This window comes from Pteropus medius, unplaced genomic scaffold, assembly GCF_902729225.1.
Source record: "Pteropus medius unplaced genomic scaffold, Ma_sr-lr_union100, whole genome shotgun sequence".
Taxonomy (NCBI): Eukaryota; Metazoa; Chordata; class Mammalia; order Chiroptera; family Pteropodidae; genus Pteropus; species Pteropus medius.
In genome coordinates, this window is record NW_024352785.1 from 9,902,585 (window position 1) to 9,920,305 (window position 17,721).

Sequence of the window (17,721 nt, forward strand, 5' to 3'; positions counted from 1 at the left end):
TATCTAGAAGTTGCTCAGCCCCAGAAAAGGTTCAGTTAAACAAGCCCCGCCCCCCCACATACACTCTCCAACTCAAAAGCATACATTTATTCACTGAGTGTGAGGAGCAACACACACAGCCGAGGCAGCCACACCTGGGCCATTCCCCTGAACTGGTTTCAGAATTGGCACTCCTAGACTCCACTTTCCTGCTTTTCTAGTTTATGGCCCAACTTCCCTAGCTTGTTACAGCCCTGGGGCCATGCTCATGTATCCTTCCTGCCCCAGGCTCCCACACCTACACTTAACAGCTCGCACATCCCTTGCTCATGGTGAGTGGGCTTGTCTCAATTTTCAGTGCCTAGATGGGAACTGTATTGCACATGGAAAAAAGGCCCAGCCACTTTTTCTCTTTGTTTGAAATGTACTCTCCATAAGCCACGAGGGTTCCAAGCACAGGGTTTGGGCTAGTTATAAATTCATATTTGCCCTCTCTCCCATCCCACGGTACAGATTAAATGTGGGTAGACAACAATAGTTCTAGTAGTATAGAACTGGTACAGTAGTTATGTGTGCGGCACTATTTGAGTGCTTCACACGTATTATTTCATTTAATCCTCAAGATACCCTATCAGGAAGGTACTATTTTTATTTCAGGATGAGGAGAACTGAGTCCCAGAAAAGCTAGATGTCTTGCTCAAGATAAAAATTAATATAGAGGACAGGGGTGAGATTCAAACACAGGTGGGCTGACTCCACAGCTGTGGTGCTCACAGGCAGGCCATGGGAGGAGTCCACTTGGGGACAGGTGGAGAGAATTTTAAAATAATAAAACCAACTAGAGTTATTATCCCATGTATAAGCAATTTTCAATAATGCAATGAAATATTTTTCCTTACTTGGGTGGGTCACTCTTGTCATTAGGCCAGATGCTACCATGTCTGTCCACGGTGCCTGACACTGGAATAACTGTGGTACAACTCTGAGGCAAGCTCAACTGTGACACTAAAGATAGCTGAGCAAAAATATGGGAAGAACCGGAGTTTTTAAATTACTATTGTGATAAAATACAAAATTTACCATTCTAACCATAATTCAGTGGCATTACATACGTTCACAATGTTGTGTAAAGATCACTACTATCCATTTCCAGAACTTCATCATCCCAAACAGAAACTCTGTACCCATTAAACGTGGCTCCCTATTCTTGCCTCCCCTTATGTCTCTGTAAATTTGACTATTCTAAGTACCTCATATAAGTAGACTCATACAATATTTGTTCTTCTGTGTCTAGCTTTCTTTCACTTAATGTTTTCCAGGTTCATCTACATTGTAGGATATATCAGAATTTTATTACTTTTCAAGGCACCATAATATTCCACTGTATGTAAGATCCTGAGTTTTTAATGACACCTTTGAGGCACTATATCTTAGGGGACCTGCTGTTAAGGTAGATGATAAGTTTACCTTATGGTGTAGGTCGTGTGCATTGGATTTTCTGTTTCTTACAGCTGGAAGAATTCTGACACATAACACACAATTCATATTCTTCTATGAAGCTCCAGGGTGGACAATAAGGCCCACAGAGAACTCAAAATGGAAATGCTCTAGCATGTAGCAAAATTTTCCCAAATTTACCCAAGGATGTATGTAAATCTTTGTATGTGTACATATGTGTATACACACAAACAGAGAACAAAGCCCACACCTTTACCTCTTTTCATCCTCAGTTTAGTTATTTTGATAATCTGTTGTTAAAACTGTTAAGTTCGACAATATTTAACATTTTTCATCAAAAAATATTTTGAACTCCAAAATGAGTGACACTGTGCCATATGCTCTACAGAATACAGACTGACATCTCTTTTCAAAACACTCTTCCACAATATTCACTGGAGTTAGTAATAATCGAATTTAGTCAAGGATAAAGAATAAAAACATTTATTTAAGAAATACCATCCAGTTCTGAGTTTGGCAGACACAAAGGGTAGGTAATAACTGTTTTGTTGGTGTATGAAATTTAAGACACAGGAAGTAGTATGGCAAACAAACAAAAAAACAACAGAAAAAACACACTACTTGTTATTAAAACTGAAAAAGCAAAGTGAGTAGTAAGCTACTATGATAGAAAGGGACTTTAGGGTAAGCAGATGTCACCATAAAATTAAAATAATCTCCTCTTTAATAAGTACTAGTAGAGAAGAAAGCTAGACTTGCAGGATTACTGGAGAATGTTCCCCAATGGAACGTTTGGTTCATGGCTGTGAAGAGGTGGATTGCACAAAGACGTGAGCAGACCCCAGTTCTAATAGGGGGTACAGAGAAGTGGGAATAAGGAGAAATAAAAATCAGACAGAGTATCTTTGCTCAAGGGTCCCTATAAAAAATGTACTTAAAAAAATCTGAGAAAGTACATTCTTTCCAGTGACTATAAAAGTATAATGGACAGCATTAGAAATCAATTACACTGTAAACATATAAGAATACCCTTTCACTGTAAGCATATATAAAGCCTCCTGCAATTATTATACATCACATTATAAAATTCTGGATTTTTTTTTTTTTTTGCTTGTTCCCTTTTCTGGTTTCTAGTTGTTCAGATTCTAGGAGAGAACAAAGGCCTTCAGAGATCCATCAATCCAGTCCTTTTACTTCACAGATAAAGGAGGGTAAGTAACTTGCCCATGGTCACATTCATTCTCAGTGACAGAGACTGGACTGGAACCAGATCTCCTGATGCCCCAGCAGGTGCTTTTCACATTACAACATGACATGATTCATACCCAACTGTCCTGGTCTGTACTTGATAATTCTCCCTCAATCTCAGCTGGGGCAGAAGGGCTGTGAGGGGAAGGAATAGGTCTGGTTGGGGCTTCTCTGGCTTGCTATGAGTGTGGGATACTGGAAAAGGAAGCAATAAAACACATCTACTTCTACCCCAATGCACGTCGGTGTGCAGGCATGCGCACACACACACAGTGAGGATTCTCTAAATACCTGAGAAATATTTCCTGGATAGAGCATTGTGCACGAGAGAAATTTTTAAAGGTAACCATAAGTTATTGATTTTAAAGGAAAATATCTGGCCAAGGACACACACTCATACACCTTTTAGAAGGGCTGCAAATAAAGACCTGGTTACATGAGGACCTTCAGGCTCCAGGGCACATCTCAACACTGCTCCGTGTAGACAGTGTCCCTAACCACTACGCTCTCAATGGGCTACGAATCAATGGTAGAAATTGCCTCCAAATACACAAATTCCAGCAGGAAGAAAATGCGTCTGACTTGATTTTTAAACGCCCCACCATTTTTCACATCTATTTCTGGTTTCATATTCACCAGTACTCAACAGTCCATATGTTCCATTCTGGCTATCCAGATTCCAGGGTAACAATTTGGGGGATGCTTTATCACAACCTTAATGAGAGATGTCTCAGGAGAGTGGTCAGATTTCTCGGGGCCATTCTTATGTGTGTCCTTTGAGAACAAAATTCAGTGAAAGTATTATCATATTTTAAAATGTCTATCATACAAGTTTTTGTTCGAGGTTCAACATAAGGACTAGGAATTGAGAATATCCTTTGTCATATTCACAACCTGAGAAAACTGTGAAAGGAAAGTTCTCGAAACTGTGACAATCTCAAGTTTACTGAAACAGCGAAAAGGACCACGATTCTATAAACTGTCCAGAAAAATTTACCTTTCTTATACTCTATAGGTTTCTCTAAGAATAAGGATCACTTTTATTTAAACTTTTCTTGGAAATTGCTTTCTCAAGTGAAGATAAATCATTTGTTTTAAGAGAGACATGTGTTCTGTGTTCCATCTCAGGCAATAAATTGCCTTTGTACCATATTTCTTGTCTCTTTCCATATAGTTTGTTGTGTCTTATACACAGACTCCTGAAAAATTCTTTCTACCTGTGTAGGAAAGCCACGACTTTCTTCCTCTAGGGCATTGATGGTTCGCAGAGCAAAGGGAGTCTTTTCCCGAGGCAAGGGATTGTTCAGGGGTCGCATGGGTATAACGGAGTTGTATTTGTGATGCCTGTTAACAGAGTTCATTAGGGATGTATAGAACTGGAACTTACACCAGGTATCTCTTAAAAAGTTTTCAGTCAATAATAAGATTGTCCATGCAGAACCATTTACAGCATCATCTAAATTCTGTAAATGCTGTCTGCCACATGGCATCTCAGCAAAGATTATTCCAGGTCTGATGCCAAAGTCATTTTGCAGCAGATCCTGGACTCTGAGAGCTTCATCTGTGTCATCTTCTGCATGCAGAATCACAAATTTGAGGAACACTTCTTCTTCTGCTTGCTCTTCGGGCATCTCTTCCGCTCCCTCAGTTCCCTCCTGCTCTCCCGTTGGCACCTCTGTTGTATTGCTATGCTCAGCAACATCACGCAGGGAGATTTCAGATTTCTTGGAATCTGACTCATGATGTCTTTGACTTGTATCCACATTGTGGCTTTTACTCAAAGAGAGAGAAAGAGGGCAGGAATCTATTTTAGACTTCCCAATACCCATTATAAGTATCCAAATCAGAAGAGAAAAGCTTTATTTATATCTCAGCATTTCTTTTCATTCTAAAAAAAGAAATAACAAAGAGAACATAAATTTAATCGAAGCATTAAAAATGGAAATGCGTTCAACCTGAAAAGCTCAAAAAGATTATAATATATAGATCCTAAGAAAGAAATGCCAAATAGATCATTGGGAAACAAAATCACTTGTCTTTTGTGCACTTCACAAGGGCCACCCACAGGTAGTCAAGGGTAAGGTAAGGAGGGTCCCGTTTAATGTAACAGGAGACATTAGGAAATTTTAAATGGTATTATATTAGTACTAAAAACCTCCAGATTAAAATAAATTCCTTTGGTATTTTAGAGGAAAGGATATCACTCACTCTATCTGAGTTTAAGTCCAATTTCTCCATTATCAAATTATTGTGTGGACTACAAATATGAAAATCTAAACAAACAGAATATTCAAATATTAAGTACACAAATTATTTTTTTATATCAAAAACATATACAAAACAGAATACAAATATCCTAAAGACAGCTAGCAGGCAGCTAGCTCTACTGTCTCAGCATAAAGGGATCCGAAATGTCAAATCTCCCTGGTTCAGAGCATTTTTGTTTGCGTAGAGCCAGGCACTATTGTTGTAGCGGTGCTGATGGAGAAATTATAATAAGGGTTGTAAAAAGTTAAGAAATTCCTTTTTCCAGCTAATCCTGGTAATACTGAATAAAACGTATATTTTCACATAGGGAAAAATTAACATCTTGCTTTGGAAGTGAAATCTGGAACAAAGACTTGTGATTTTCTCCAGTGAAGTCAACAAATAATCAAAATTGTCTATACTCATTCTTTTATTTTAAAAATTCTAAATCCAGAATGGAAAAATTAGATTAGCCCTGAAAGAAAAGTACTCCGTGTGAATCTAATTTAAATAAATATTAAGATAATGTTGGCAATGTTGTTAATATGACTTCAAAATAGTCTGTTTCAAAGGAGATTCTTTTATCTAAAGACAGAAAATTTAGAATAGATAAATATAGATTCCATATTTTCAAATACAGGCCCACAAGCTATATTCCAGAGCATTTTTATTTATTGTTCATTGGCAAAGACCAAAGTTCAATAAGAAATCCGAATTATATTCATACTAACATAGCACAGCTACATATACCAAAATAATTCAGGCTTAGAAGAAACTGTTCAGCAATAATGGTGAAAACTGTTATGGAAGAAAAGATAAGAAAAAACACACAGAAAACTTTCTAATGTATATAAGAAATGTAAACATTTGCTGCCTCAGAATGGTGAAGAAATTACTGGCTACTGCCTGTCATTTATTATGTCTATATTTTAGGTTCTGTCTCCACAATATATTGTGCCAATTTTACCAAGAGGTATTCTAGACATAATAACTCTAAACTGCTACATACACACATACACACATAATAAAACCAAACGAATTTGGACTCTCCTCACTGGTTAGGATTAATTGCTGACTTTCGTATTGCATTATGAAAAAAGGTTGTACTATGCAAAACTGCCGAAAGAAGCTTCCCCTGCATAATAAAATAATTGTTAAACCATTCAGAGGCACCTATTTACTGTGTCAATTAAAATAATCTTCACTTATTCATTGAGCTAAGTTGGTTAAAGCAACTTAACATCATAATGTTAATCACTAGCTGCTGCAGATAAATGCACATGATGTAACACAAGTTATAAAATGTGTCAAAAATTTCTAAAGTAAAATGGTGTGTCAAGCCAGATCACAAAATCTTCCGAAATAAATTTAAAAATTACAACGCATGTCTTATTTTTCTTAAATACTAGTCAGCAAAAAAGAGCAAAACATTTCAGAAATCTATGTATGATGTGCTGTTCCAACTTCCAAGCACTCCTACCCACCCCTACCTTAAGTAGACCAGAGAGAGGACAGTTAATGACAATATCTGATCTTCTAATCTGGAGGGAGAGAGTAAGGAGATTGCCAAGGGGAAAAGATGTGGAAAGCTGTTTGCTGGAGATCTGCCTTTCCCACCACCACAGTACTTCATAGATGGGGAAATGGTCCAGATTCATCAATGTGGGTCTCAGGGGTGGAAGAAAAGGAGAGAACCTGATTGTGCTCACTGAGCCAATTAACTCCATAAATAAAGAAGGCTTTACTAGAACCAACGACAGGCATAGAATGCTGAAGGAAATAGGGGCAGGGTAGAAGGCTGGCAAAAAGAATCCTGGAAAGTTCCTTTTAAACTTCTCCTCTCCCATCAGGAATGGTCAGCTCCAGGGTTAAAACATTTAGGTTTGTCTCTTTCCCCTCAGCTAAATGGGAGGACAGTGAAGGTGGCCGCTGTGGAGAGACACATTAGATGACTGTTCACAGGAATAAAAATGTGTGTGTATTCACTTTTTAATTAATTTTTTTTTTTTTTAAGAAAAGGTAGTGGTTGAAACACCTAATTACTTTGAAAACATTTATATTGAAAAGTCTCACTCCTTTCCTTAATTATCCATACTGTTACCCCATGGTTTCCTATTGTGATCAATTTTATGAGTTTCTCCTATATCCTTGTTTCTTTATGAACATATACTTTTTTTCAAAAAAGTATCATTATTTACACACACACACAAAGCCAAACAGCAGTAGATAGATTCCTTTTCTTTTTAATACTATGACCTCTGACTTTCCGCATAAGCACATAACTTCCTCACTCTTATTTACAACATAATCTTCCAGCATGTGGATGTACATAACTGTCCCAGTCTAGGATATATGAGTTGTTTCCAGTCTACTAGTATGAACAATGCTGCAATGAATAACTGTGAAAGTCATTTCATACATGTGCAAGTTCATCTGCAGAATAATTCTTCCAAATGGGATTTCTATGTCAAAGAACAAATGCATTTGTAATAGCGATAGATTTGGCCAAATTGCTCTAAGATTGAACTCTTTTGTTTTTAACTCTATAGAATAACACCCCCAACTCCACCCCTTGCCCCAGCGAAGATCTAAAACTACAAAGCTACGAATTACAATGGACCACAGCCCAACTGAGCTAATCAAACCCCCTGAGGCAAAAGAAACGTGGAAAAACATCACCCATCAGCATGAAGCCCTGAAACGGAATCTGACGGGAAAATCGGAATTAGTCCAAGACAGGAAGAGTGGAGAATCCAGAATGTGTCCACTTTATATCCAGGCAAAAGAGGGTCCCAAAAAATCCTCCCCATTAAATAGGAGCAAGATGAAAAGAACAGCTTGGCAAGTATGCAAAAATATTACAGGAAATAAAAAGAATATAAAAAAGAATCCTAGCATGCAAAAGACAAAAAAAAAAAAAAAAATCCATTTTCATTAAGACTGTGTGCTCTGGAATCAGACTGCCTGAATGTAAATCCCAGCTCTGCTATAAAAAAACTGGGGAGACTTTGTACAACTTACTAAATACCTTTGTGCTTTGATTCCACAAAGTATAAAATGGTGATAATTATAGTACCTACATTTAGAGTTTTTATATAGATCAAGATAGCTTAGAACAGTTTCCCATAAATGTTAGCAACCATTACTGTTACTAAGTACATAACAAAGAAGCTAAAGAAAAATTTATACAACAAATGCTTATGTTCTAGGACAGTGCTACTCAAAGTGCAGTCCATGGACAAGATGCAGTCTCTGAACTGCTTGGTGCCAGTCTATGACAAGGAGATTGTGCCAGGATGTAAATCAATTATATCAGTTAATTGTGCTGTTTAGTTCAGCTGATACTTTTTTCATAGCAAGACATTCTCAATGAAGAAAGCAGCATGGTTTACATTTGGTGCATGCTTCTTACATTACTGTGGGCAAGCACTTTGAGTAACACTGCTCAAAAAGACACTAAATATGTAACCAATGAAATGAAAATATTAAAGAAGAGAAAACAGAATTAGATGAAAAGGAAGACTCTAGACAAATCAAGGACCCAACACCATTAGGAAAAAATAGAAACAGCAAATGGAATAAGTATGACTCAAAACCCTATCAGTTAAACATGGTGGAAAGACTTAAAATAAAAATCACAGAATATGGAAAGGAAAAAAGACAATAAGAACAAAGCAATTTGAAAAAAAGATATAGCTACAGAGATTTAAAAAAAGCAACCAGTGTAATGAAAACCAATATATCTGAAATAGAAAATCCAATGAGCATAACAAAAAAATTCAGACATAACAGATTCACCACCCTAATTCAAATGATCAGTCTTAATGATCACAACCAGACAATATAATTAGATATGATGTACACAGCATAATGTATGACAGGATTTGCTAATGATGTTGAGTAGGCACAGAATATAGTCTGGGGTTTGGGGGAGAGATCCAGCCAGGAGAGGTATATTTGACGTTTATCTATGTATAGATTATATTTAGCACCTAAAGACTATATGAGATTATTAATAGAGTAGATAGAAAAAGGAAGTGAATTTCAGACTTGCCAGCCCCACAATCATGTGAGTCAATTCCTTAAAATCAATCTTGATCTCTCTCCCTCCCTCCTTCTCTCTTTCTTCCTCCTTTCCTCCTCTCCCTCTCCCTCTCTTCCTCTCTCCTTCTCCCCGCCGCTTCTCTCTCTTTAACCTACTGGTTCTGTTTCTCTAGAGAACCCTAATACAACCTTCCTTAACAAACTGCTGCCCTAGAATTAAGAGTTAATGTTTGCAGTTTTAAGACATTATGACCACTTGGGAAGAGAGGGTCCCAAACAATTGTAAAGTAAATAAAATACATGCACATATACGATTTTAAATATGCCCATGTGTTTACCACAGAAAAAGCCTAAGTGTTTAAATCGTTGCCCCTGAAATTTAACACATTTAAAATTGAGGGAGCCTTAGAGAGCCTTTAAGTTTTCTTTCCAATCTAAATAGCACCATCTTGTGGCAAATACGTGTAAAATCAATGGTTTCTTCATCTGTTCAATTAATAAATGTGTTGTTAGAAAACTTACTCCGCACCAAGACCTGCTGGGTTTTAGGGATGTGAAGCGAGGACAAGTAGACCACTGGGACTCACTGTGCTGGTGCTTCATTTGGGATAACAGGTGCTACAAAAGCACTCGGGAAGGGCACCTGCAGCAAGGAACGCTTCATGATAGTTAAGTCCAAAAGAAGTGGATGTTTTCCAAGCAGTGGGACCAGCATTTGCAAAAACACTAAGGCACCACAGGGTAAAGTATGTTTGGATCATTTTGCACTAGGTGTTTATATGGCTCAAGTCCATGTATATGGGTGTGGGGGGGGGTAGTGGTGAGAAATAAGAATGAAGAGAATAAACAGGATTCGAGATGTAAGGGGATGAATATATTATGTTTGGGACTTTGAATTGAACACATTGGGAGACAGAGGGGCCTGGTAGACGTTAAGCAGGGGAGTGACATGATCTGAGTTGTTTCAGACAGGTTAAAATAGCTGTAGTAGAGACTAGGCTAGAGGACTGTAAGGCCTTAGACTGGGAGAACTATCATTTGAGAGGCTGTTGCAATAACTTAGATAAGAAAGCAGAATCCTGAACTAAGAAAGTGATAGTAGAGACAAAGATATGTAGGAGGTAACCAAGGGGAGTGGGTGACAGAGAAAGAAGAATCAGGTGTGCCTCCTAAGCCTGTTCCTTATGTAAATTGGTGGTGGTTCCATTCACCGAGATGAGCAGGGAGGGAGTGGGGTATGTGTGACTAATCCAGCTTGCGATATTGGGAGCTTGCTTCCCCATGACCTAGAAGAGGGGCTGTCCAGCAGGCACATAGACATGTAGTCCCAAGGCTTAGAAGAGTATCTTGATGAGGGATTAAAGTCTGATGCCAGCTCAAATTTGTGAGTAACTGAGAATAAGGAGAAAGAGAGTGCTGAAACAAAGCCAACGCCTGACTGGCATCCAGAGGAGGAGGAGCCCTCAAAGGAGAGAGAGGAGCGGCCTGGGGCAGTGGGAAAATCAGACACAGAACAGTATCTGGAAGATAAGGGAGGAGAGTGCTTCCAACAGTGATCAGTATCTACTGCATTTAGCGCCTAGAGGTTCATGGGAGCAGTTACAGAAGAATGGTGGGAGTCACCACACCTTACTGCAGTGTGCTTGAGTCTACAGGAAGTGAAGGCATGAGGAGAGGGGAAAGCTCAGTTAAGAAGAAAAAGAGAAGCCAATAGCTACAAATGAAGGTAGGATCTGGAGAGGATTTCATTAAGAGAAGTAATATGCGGAGTGCCTAGAAACTGAGGGAATTTGCTAGTAGAGAGAAAAGAGGATAAAAAAATATGGGTGAGAGCTTCTTAGAGCTAAGATGTTATCCTCTTGGTTACTGAGCAGCTCTGCCTGACTCCCACTTCCCCATTCCCTAGGAAAGGAGAGAGGCCACTTAACTCCTGAATTCGCTAGGTCCCAGGACAATGTCTGTGATGAACACTGCAGATAATGTCATGACCTATAGGATTTGGGTTTTACCTTCTAGGGAGAAGGTGAGTGCACTTTTGTTTTTATGAGCAATGGTTGCATTATCTTGAGAGAGAGCACACTGTTAATTGCTACTGTTGCCTGGAAGTTCCGGTATGGTATAGAAGTGGGTAGAGTATAGATGCTAAGTAGTCAAAGGGGTGTTCTGTACCATATACTGAAGATTTATTCATCTAAAATTTATTCCAATCTCCATTTAGTGTACCTTCCTGAACTTCCTGTACCACAAGTACTAAAAGCTATATTTCCTAGACTCCCCTGAAGCTAGAGTTCCACATGTAATTTAAGTTCTGCTAATCGACATATTTGGTCTGAGTTAAATATGAAGGGAGGCAGAGCATGAGGCACCTATTTTGCTCGTTAAGGCTCTGGTAGAGTTTGTGTGATTCAGAAGCTGACAGCTTCTTGATTTAGCAGGTTTCCTGGTCCTGGCTAAAGCCCCAGTAACACTAGACCAATTCTGCTAGGTGATGCTATGAAATGTTTCTAGAAACTCAACCTACAGTCTAGCTCGTGAACCTTCCCAATGAGACTGTAAATTCTGAAATACCTTCCATGCATACTTTTCTGCTTAAACTAACTAGAATAGATTCTGTTCTCTGCAACTAATCTGTGATTGGTACAACATCCAAATTCAAGGAATTACACCATTAGCAGCAAAATATGGAGTGCCACCTGTTTTTGTAAAGTTTTACTGGAAGACAGTCATGCCTATTGGTTTATGTATTGTCTGTGGCTAATTTCATGCAGATGCAGAATTGAGTAGTTACAGCAGAAATGATATGGCCCATAAAGCTTACAATATTTCCTATCTGACACTTTCCAGAAAAAGTTCGCTGACCCATGGACTACAGTATGGGAATGCCAAACTCTGCCAGAATGCCAGGATGCAACAGAAAGGACCTATGCCAGCCAGAAAAGAAGCATCTGGATTTTTCTTTAGCTTCTTCACACTGGAAATATTTTTAAAATCCCAACTACAGTAACAAATACTTTCAGGAATAGGATGGGTAGAATTTGAATCCATCCTGATCTTATACTGAGATATTAAGAATCAGCTGTCATTTATTTATTTATTTTCTTCTTTTGGGAATTGCACAGGATCCATAAGGATGGCAAAGGCCCCGTATAAATAAAAAGGTTTAATATCAAATAGTACCTACTGATACTTTACAGTCAAACCAGTGCCTGTATTTTTCATATTAGGTACCAGAGCTTGCACTGAAAGGTTAGAGTTAGGAGCTGTATAAGAGTCTTGTACCTGTGTCTTTCCTCCATGACATTAATTAAAACTACAATTATGTGTGTAATTATCCGCCTAGTTTCCCTTCTTTCTCACTAAACTGTAAACTCTACCAAAACAACCACCACCAAATTTGTCCTGTTCACTGAGGATGTCTCCAGAGATTCGCACATAGTCAGCATTTAAAAACACCATTTGAGAAGTACAAATCAGAAGTTGATAGACGGTCAGCGGGATGAGGAGCACGGCATGTAGCCAGCAGTAATGTAATGGCTAGGCGTAGAGCCAGAGGAGAGAAAGATTAATTAGGGGGATCATTTCATAAATTATATAAATGTGTAACCAATGTACTGTACACTTGAAACTAATAAAAAAAATACCATTTGAATGAATGAATGAGACAATTCCAAATATAAGACTAATAAGTTTTTAAGTTTGGAGAGATAGTCAAACAGATAGCTCTTTATTATCTATATTATATATATTATTGACTCAATCTACAAGGACTAGCCAATTCAAATATATCTCATTGGATTTTTTAAATGAGTAATTATGTGGCATTTTAAAATATTACATGAATATAAATATAGTACATTCCTATTAAGACACAGCTCAAAGATCACATCTGGCAGACAGGTTAAGTACTCCTCTCCTGCACACCTATAACATCCTGTTCATATCTCTTAGATTATATATCGCACAGAACAAGAAATTAAACCATTAGCAGCAAAAGTGCTTACACCATAAGCACTCTTAATTTGTCTTCTTGCTGGCCTAGAAGATAGCTTTCACCTCATTTTCCCAGAATACTCCATCTAGGTAAATAGAACTATCATTTGCCCAGTTATAACAGCCAGAAACCTGAAGCTTCACTGACATTTTTCCTTTTCTCTCTTACACTTTCATTTCCAGCTGCCACCAAGTCCTGTCTAGCCAACCTCCAAAATACATATCAAATTGTTCCACTTTCCCTCTCCACCACATTTTCTACTGCACTTCCTAATTAGTCTCCTTTGTCCACTCTTGGACATTCTAATCCATTCTCCACTCAGCAACTACCTCGATCTTTTTAAACACATACATCTGATCAAATTACTCTCATTTACAATTCTGCAATGGCTTCTTATTGCACTTAGAATCAAAATTTCTTAATATGGCAAATGCTATCCTAAATGATCTGGCTCCTTCAGCTCCAACCTCATCTCCTGCCTCTCTCCTCTTCGTTCCTCCTGCTCTCTATACATGGGTCTTTTTTTCAGTTTCTTAGATTTGCTCAGCTTTCTCCTGTCACAGGATCTATGGAGACATTTTATTGCAATTCTGAAGTATGAATTATATGACTGAATTTTCTTGTCATCAGAGAACTTGTACACAGTATCATGCACTACCCCAAATTCTGTTGGATGTAAACAATCGAAATGTCCAAAAACTGAGGAATGGCAACAACATATTCATATGATTGAATCCTATTAAATCGTTAAAAGTGTTTATGAATGTTATGAATAATTTTAATGACATGAGAAAATGCTTCCATAAAAAGTAAAAAAAAAGTATAAAAATAATAAGTGAAAAAAAAGAATATAAAATAGCATATATAGTATGATCTCAGCTTTGTAAAACAAACTAGAGAAAATAGATTGGAAAGAAGTACATCAAAAAGGTAACACTGGTTATCTGTGTTTGGTAGATATGTAGATGTACATATGTCTATATGTCTATCTGTATAGATCCATTTTCTACAATGAGAATGTAATCTGAAAAAATGCTTTTTTAGTCAAAAAAAAATTGTTTTCTAGGTTTTGCGCTTTTAAACAGAGGTTATGTCAATTTGGTGCCCAGACAGTATATTCCTTATGTGCCATATCTGCATATTTCAGATGAGTTTGGCTCATCTTTAACTGACCTCCTGTTTCCTACCTATATCCAAATTCTCCAAGAGTCTGGGTTTGCTAACTCTAAACCAAACAAGAATCCTACAATATTCTACTAATTACAAGTACTAGAGAGCAGAATCATCTCCATAGTACCTAAAACAGATCCTTGAGAAGGTAAACATTAAATGACTTGAACTCTCTCCTCTCTCGCGTGCGCGCGCTTCTATCAAGTAGAAAAGCGAAGATAAACAAAAGGGCTTTCCTCAGTACCTGCTTTTTCATCTGTGGAGCCTGCCTCTTGACTCAGAGGCTAGGAAGCTCCAGGTTGGTAAGTGCTCTCTAGCCCACATACAAAAGCTTGTGACAGTTTTTAATTCTAACTTCACTCTTGGGTTCCCCTTAACCCTTCTACTCTTATCTTTTCTTTGATCTATATTCCAAATCCACTTATTTTTAAAATTTTATTTAATCTTCTATTGTATATATTTATTCAAGCATCCTAATTCTGAAATAAGAAAAAAATTTCTTCTAAAAGAGAAAGGTAATACATATGTTACTGCTAACATCACAGAACTAGTTCCTTGGGATTAAAATGAGAAATAAGTATTATAAAGTAAAGTCTTTTATTCCCCAACAGCTTTTCCTAAAACTGAAAATGCTGTTTTTAATTTCCATTTCCACATGTTTTAAAGAGAACTAAATTTTCCTGTAAAATCTTGATATTCTGATATTTGCTTAGCTACCACACTTAAAAACTTGTGTAATATTCTCTGAACAAGCTAATTTTTCTTCTTCCCTCTGAAACTACCTGCTACTGATACCATTCAAAAAGTCTCCAAATCACAGACCACTGCTTCCCACTGAAGCAAAGAAATTGCCCAAAATAATTACTGCATAGTCTTTTCAGAAAATATATTTTTCTTTCATTTTCTATATTTAAAAATGAGAACTGGCATTAATGGGAAAATATTCTCTAAACCAGGAAGAACATTAAAAAAAAAAAAACAGAATTTAAAGGCAAATTGTCCATCTTATCAAAATGAGGCTCAAGAAAAAGATGGTTGTGCATTATAATATTAAAGAGTCCTAGCAGACAACAATGTTCTGAAGGTACCACAACCTTCATGGACTACTAGAGAATAGCATCCAGCACCTAACTGCAACCCACCTGAAGGTCAGTTATAAAAGAATGTTACAACAGGACAATGGCAGTAACCCCTGGGATACAGCATTGAACAGGGAAGTGAGGGTACTGAAGGTGTACAGCCTGTGTGGTCTAGCAGAGACTCACTGCAGGCAAAGGAAACAGTAACCAGATCAGTATCACCACAGTGTAGTAAGCAAAAGAGAAAGTAGGAGATGAGATCAGAGAAGTAGTCAGGGATTAGATAAAATAGGGCTTCGAAGCCATTCTAAGAGTTTGCTTTTTATGATTCTGATAAGCCACCAAAAGGTTTGGAAGGGAAACGAAAGCTATGATTATATTTGAAAAAAATCACTGCTATTTGTAGAAAGATTGTAGAGGAACAAAGGCAGAAGCAGGGAGACCAAATTAGAGACTTCAAAGTCATCTAGGTGAGTGATTGTGGTTTGCATTACAGAGGGAGTGAGATGTGGTCAGATTTGAGATCTCCTCAAGGCAGAGTCAACAGAATTTGCTGGATGCTTGGATGTGGGGTCTGAGCTAAAAAGACTCATGAAGAATGATTCCTAGAGTTTCAGCCTAGTTGAATGGCAGTAAGAGTTACTGAGATAAGGTAACTGAGGGGAAAGCAGAGGGAGGATTGGGTGGGTGTGGTATCTGTCTGGACATACTAAATTTAAATGCCTATTTGACTTCCAAATGGAGTGGTGAGTAAATAGCTGAACGTGTGCATCTGGAGCTCAGGGGAAGTAAACTAAAGCTAGAGATAAAACTTTGGCAGTTATCAGCTTATAGATGTTATTTACTGCCACGGAATATGGCTTGGGATAGAAATTGCCTTGGGAGAAAGTATGGCTAGAAAGAGAATATAGTCAAGAACTGAGTCCTGTGGTACTCTAACATTTAGAGGTTCCAAAGAAGTGAAGCCACATAGTGACCAGTGAAGTAGAAAGAAATACAGGACAATGTGGTGACCTGGAAGCCAAATGAAGAAAAAATATCATAGAAGAGGGAGCAGTTAACTGTCATTTGAGGTGAAAACTATGCAGACACTGGATTTCACAAGCGAAGGGTAAGGGAGAGATAGTGATGGAGACAAAAAGCCTGAGTTGAGAGGGTCAAATGAGGAGAAATAGGATAGGATGAGATGCGAGAAAACAGAGAGGAAACAGGAGGGGAAATAGAGACTCGGAGGCAAGCCTTTCAAAGAGGTTTTTTCTTTTTTGTTGTTTGTTTTTTTTTTTTAACTAAAAGAAATGTGCAGGAAAAGATGTTTGTTCTGGGGATGGGTGATTATTTAAAGACAAGATTTATCAGCAGATACTATTCTGTTAAATGAAAAAATAAAAAATACCATGAGGAGCAAATGACTCAACAGTATAAACATGGTTCACACAAGTTCCATACAGCTGGACATAAAACATTTACTATGCTTTAAAAGGAGTTAAGGAATTATTCCATACTGGCTCATCTATTTTCTGATTTAAATGAGATACAGAGTTGCTTAACTCCACTTACAACCAACACACTATTTAGTGTTAAAACATATTTTAATGACCCCTTTTTTAAAAAAAGTTTACTGCCACGAAAAACTGGCGAGGTCATAACTAATATAATACCGAAAACTAACTCACATCTGCCTTCTCAAATTATTTTTCCCCAAATTAGCTTTGAACAAGAAGTCAAATAAAACCAAAACCTTGGGCATTGACTCAATGTGCACGGGTGAAGCTTATGTAGAACTTTTAAGCCAATTAGAACGCTGGGCAATTTGTATATGGTTGTGAGGTTTCTTTAAAAAATAGATTGTCTAAAAACAGAAACAAACTCAAAGAGAATAAACTGATGGTTATCAGATGGGAGAGGTTAGGGGACTGGGTGACAAAGTGTAGAAATTAAGAAGTACAAATTGGTAGTTACAAAACAGTCACGTGAAGTAAAGTATAGCACAGAGAATATAGTCAATAATATTGTAATTACTATGTATGGTGCCAGGTAGATTTTACACTGTGGGGTGCTTAGTAAGTTACATAAATGTCTAACCACTATGCCATACACATAAAACTAATATAATACTGAATGTCAAATGTAATTGAAAAATAAAATAAGTTAAAAATAAAATCAGAACCTGAAAGAAAAGTTTTCTTGTCAAAGTGAAACTTACACGAAAAGCAGAAAGCTGCGTATATTTTCCCTTCGGAGTAAGGCACCATGGCTGAATGGACCGGCTGGGCTCGCTGGGGCGGCTGGAGTCCGCTGCCGTCCTGTGCCCCGTGGCCCGCCGCGCTGGGACAGCTGCGCGCGGCCGCCCGGCCTACCCCGAGCCCGGCCGCGGCTCCTGCAGCACCCTATTTGCCAGGAGGACCGCGCGGCGCGGAGGCCGGCTTCGTCTCGCTTTCGGGAGGAGCAGACTCGGCGATGTGCTTCTTTCCCCGCGTCGGTAGGGGCGTCCAGTGCGTGACCCAC

General features: G+C 38.0%; 1 protein-coding gene across 1 annotated transcript; it reads right to left on the reverse strand.

The window, feature by feature from the left end:
- Positions 1–1,904: 1,904 nt before the first annotated feature.
- Positions 1,905–17,721, reverse strand: TICAM2 (TIR domain containing adaptor molecule 2). Its single transcript, XM_039848489.1, has 2 exons — positions 17,420–17,721; positions 1,905–4,573 (listed from the first exon to the last, which is right to left on the reverse strand). Exon 2 carries the CDS (start codon positions 4,512–4,514, stop codon positions 3,810–3,812), a length of 705 nt encoding a protein of 234 aa, XP_039704423.1. The 5' UTR covers positions 4,515–4,573; positions 17,420–17,721; the 3' UTR covers positions 1,905–3,809.